At 30.3% G+C, this 4,449-nt stretch overlaps 1 protein-coding gene across 1 annotated transcript; it reads right to left on the bottom strand.

Moving 5' to 3' along the window:
* Positions 1-1,998: 1,998 nt before the first annotated feature.
* On the bottom strand, positions 1,999-4,236 carry LOC123899158 (xyloglucan endotransglucosylase/hydrolase protein 9-like). The gene is made up of 4 exons (XM_045950223.1): positions 3,980-4,236; positions 3,634-3,734; positions 2,780-2,973; positions 1,999-2,658 (listed from the first exon to the last, which is right to left on the bottom strand). Exons 1-4 carry the CDS (start codon positions 4,137-4,139, stop codon positions 2,238-2,240), a joined length of 876 nt encoding a protein of 291 aa, XP_045806179.1. The 5' UTR covers positions 4,140-4,236; the 3' UTR covers positions 1,999-2,237.
* Between the last annotated feature and the right edge of the window lie 213 nt (positions 4,237-4,449).

Raw genomic sequence — 4,449 nt, 5'->3', positions numbered from 1 at the left:
AGTACAATGTTTCTTCATTTTTAATTTTTTTTTTTGTCACATTTTCTTTAAGATTTTTTTTTTTTTTTTTTTGATAATGTATTTTCTTTAAGATTTTAGCCAAACCATATTTTCATGTCTAGATCCATCCCTGCTTGTATGACTATTTCTTTTTAATCGCCATTATAGTTTTGGTCTCTTTTTTTTTATCGGGTATGACTCTCGAGTTTTGTAGGACTCAAATGAGCGACAAACTCTTCCTAAGAATTTTAAGTCAGAGATCGAATCCTAAACCCTGATTAACAACATGAAATAATTGAATGCTATAAAATGGGAGTAGAATCCGCTCCTCTTTGTTTTTTAGTTGATGAACAGCTCATCAAATCATTTATACATGGCCCTCAATTAAATCATTTGACCTAAGAAAGGGACTTATGTCAACCTTTTTAATGTCATCCCTGATTTAAGATGACCCATATACTACTAACCATCCATTTTAATTTTAACCCGGACGGAGCATGCACATAAAAGAGTCTTCCTATAGGCCCACACCACACATGAAAATCCTTACATGCATGCATGGGATTTAATATTTGTGTATAATTATTGGTGTCAAATGTCAATTATACATAATGACATATATATATAACTTATCTGAACCGTTAAAATGGTTTGGTTTTATGGTTCTGAACCAAACTATAACTAACTTTTGACTAAAAAGAACTGAACAATTAAGAGAACCGAACCGAACCAAACCAAACTGATAATCATGAACCGAACCAAACTGTTTTATTTTAGTTTTAAAACTGTTAGTTATGGTTCAATTATTTTTTTATTTGGTTTGGTTTAGTTCTGCAGTTCGATTCAGTTTTTGGTTTTTTTTTTTTCCCACCCGTACTTATAAGCATAGGTTTCACGGACTCAAATGGTTGTTGTCATGTTTATTAGATCAAGTGACAAAAGTTATTGGACACTGCCCTGTGAAATTTTAAAGGCAGACATGACCTCGATGACCATCGTCAAATTTTGTCCTTAAAGTGCAAATGGAAAACGAGGTCTAAAGTTGTAGTAATAAGAGAAAAAATTGTGAGAAAAAAACAAACTAAAAAGTGTGAGAAAAGATAAAGATAAAGACTTTAGTAAAATTTCAAGTATCTTTCAACATATTTTTTTGTGTTATTATGATATACATGTGCGAAGTTTTTAATTAATTTTTTTTCATATGTGCATAAATCAAAAATCAAACGTCTCACCACCTATTTAAGAGCCTCAAATTAAGAATCAAACTTCTAAACACCTCCTCAAGGGATTCAAAATCTTTTTTTTTTTGTTTGTTTACAATGAGTTTGAAATCGAACTCATGACCAAACCTAATAACTTAAAACCTTCTTTATTACTTACATCAAATCTTTTTTAACTTAGAAATTGAACAGAGAGAGTATTGATTTTTGTTGTTTTAAGAATTACGTGGATCAATTTATTTTTTATTTTGACTTAAACGTGGATCAATTTATTGTTGGGAGTTTGTTTTGACATTTTAATATTGACGTATGAAAAATAAGATAAAAAGGTTTAAATGGGAAGTTCAGAGTTTTTTTATTCATTCTAGTCTAAATCGGCCAATTATTTTGTTACATTTCATTTATTTATATTATACCTTAGAATTTCTCCTTGGTTCAAACAAAAACAAACCAAGAATTTCTCCTTGGTAAAAAACATTGTGACCATATCAAAGAATAATTCACGCAGAACATGGAAACAAACCTTACCCCATAAATCTAGGTCCTCGAAATTTAAATATTAGGGACCACAATGTTTAGCTTCACCATCTCAATTATTTTCTAACTTTATCCAAATTCTCCATACCAAAGCAACCCGTGAGTTTGCCGTACTCCCAAAGAAATTCACATTCCCCCACCAATCTCACTAGATTTTTATATTGTATTGTATGATCCACAATCCTTATAAATAAAATAAATAAAACCACAAGAATAAAATTGGATTTTGCACAATAAACAATAGAATAAAATAATTCACATAATTAATACCATTGCAAAATAAATAAATATATTACAATGTGATACATGAAGTACATGTTCACACACTTCATTCATTCCATAACCAGTCCCAAAATAAAAAGCTCGAATTATAATTTCGAATGCATAAATATCTAACTCTTGTCACAAATTTCAAAATTTATTTATGCACCCAAAATTATAGTAATCGAACTCTTCATTTATTATGCACCCAAAATATCACTAGTGATGGTGACGAACACATTCAACGGGTATGACGGGGAACCTAGCGGTATCGGCGCAATAATCATAAACCATATGATTAGCCCTAACCCAAATAAGTTGATGACTTTGATGAATAGTGAGTTCAGATAACATAGGCTCATCCCACCAATATTTTTTATCTTCACTACTACTACATTTCTTAGCATTATCATTTGATGTCACTGGCACAGGACATTCACAAGCATTAATCTCAAAATCTTTGTAGGTAGCAACAAAAGGTGCATGACTCCAATCTGTTTTCACACGTCCACCTTGTGTGGCCCAATCATCTGCATTCCATATTGAACTGTATACCCCCATTGCTTGGTCTTTTGGAAAAGGAATTCCTTTGTGTTCCAAATTTGTGTGTACCCTTATTGGTGTCTCATCCACTAGAAACCTACACATTATTAAAAAAAAAAAAATTTAAATTAATTAAATGTGACATTGTTACTATAGTACATTTGTTAATTAAATTATAACATATGGATAATAATAATAATAATAATGTAGGTGCTTACACAACTTGACGTTGGTTCCAAAAAATTGAGTAGGTATGAAAATCCTTAGATGGATCAAACCATAGGTTAAGTCTTTGTTCCCTATTACCAACACCATTAACATACACATTGGTTTGAACTGAGTATGGTTCACCAGTGGTGTTGCCCAAAAACTCAAAATCAAATTCATTATGATTTGGGCCTTCTGATGACATCTACATAAAAAAAATGATGATCAAATTTCAAAGTTAGATAGATACAATCAATTATTATTATTGGTACTAGTGGAGTCACAATCATTCATAAAGGGCAATAAAGTTTGGAATAAATTGCATAACATTAATTTGATAAAGAAAATTGGTTGTAAAATTGAGATATAGGGACAAATATAATGAATGCAAGAATTAATTTGATGTGGATACATATTCAAGAGTTAAAAAAACATGTAGGTAGTAGATGGCACTAATAAGTAATAATAACTCTAGCACTAGTCAATTCATTCATGGATCCTAGTTGTCCACATTTAACAAATGTTCATTACATTAAGCTTTGCATTTATGCAATATATTGGACAAGATACCAAAGGAAAATCATCTCTATAGATCAATAATAAGGTAGTACTATCTCCCGTCAGACAACTGAATCAACAAAAATTAATGTATCAGATTCATATTTATATATGAACTATGAATCAGATACATCAACTTTTGTTAAATCCGCCGTCTATTATTACAAAAAACATAAGAAGGAGTAATAAAATAGTACTACTGATTAGTAAACTTCCTTAATAAAACATTTTTCATATAAACATTTTTAAAAGAGAACTTAAAAGAAAATTAAAGTATATGAAAAAAAAATTATTATTTTTTGCTTACATAGAAAGCAGTAACAGTTCCAGCAGAATCACCCTCCACAAGCTTAAGCTGCACAGTCACTTTCCCAAACATATACTTGCTCTTAGATCCAAATCCAGCACCTGCAATGTTACCATATTTTTTGCCATAAGTAACAAAAAAAATCAATTTTTTTATTAAACCACCTATTAACAGCCAGATCTAACTCTAAATAATCACAATTAATTAATGAACATTCTGTTTTAGGAAACAATAAGGTTTGTTAATAATGTAATAATATAAAATGTCTCATTCTTACAACCTTAAAAAGACAAAAAAAAAACATGTTTATAGTTAATTAATACTCCTAAGTTAGTTAATTAATTACCAGAATAATTGTCAAGTTTGAGTTTGAGTAAATCTCCTTGATGTTCAAAATGGTCCATAGCCCAACCAGGTTGAAAAAGTTCCTCAAATTTAGAAGAAGCAACTAACCCAACAAACAAAAAACACACAGAAAATCCCAAGAGACAAGACATCCTAGTCATTTTGGAAAGAAAGAAAGAAAGAAAATGCAGAGACAAAAAAAAATGAAGAGAAAATAACAAAAAGAGAGGAATTTTATGCTGAAGAGAGTGAGTGAAGGTTCTACTCTGAAAATGTGTGAGGGGTCACAAGAAGGGTATGATAGTATTTATAGTCACATTTTTATTATTTTTATTTTATTTTCCACGTAATTAATGTGTGTGCCATATCACGTGCCACGTAGGGAATTTAAATTCCCAAGGAATTGGACAAAAAATTTATTTGAGTAATAAAAAATGTAGCCGTTGTTGTGTGACCAGTGTTAGCTGGCAA

The sequence above is a fragment of the Trifolium pratense genome, linkage group LG7 (genome assembly GCF_020283565.1).
Source record: "Trifolium pratense cultivar HEN17-A07 linkage group LG7, ARS_RC_1.1, whole genome shotgun sequence".
Lineage (NCBI taxonomy): Eukaryota > Viridiplantae > Streptophyta > Magnoliopsida > Fabales > Fabaceae > Trifolium > Trifolium pratense.
This window is presented reverse-complemented; position numbering and strand designations above follow the sequence as displayed.

What these genes read in the sequence shown, in the direction of transcription:
- LOC123899158 (XM_045950223.1), bottom strand. Translation starts at nt 4,139, where the DNA reads ATGACTAGGATGTCTTGTCTCTTGGGATTTTCTGTGTGTTTTTTGTTT. An exon ending in GAACTGTTACTGCTTTCTAT is followed by an intron (nt 2,974 to 3,633) that starts GTAAGCAAAAAA and finishes TTTTTTATGTAG; the next exon opens with ATGTCATCAGAAGGCCCAAA. An exon ending in TGGAACCAACGTCAAGTTGT is followed by an intron (nt 2,659 to 2,779) that starts GTAAGCACCTAC and finishes AATAATGTGTAG; the next exon opens with GTTTCTAGTGGATGAGACAC.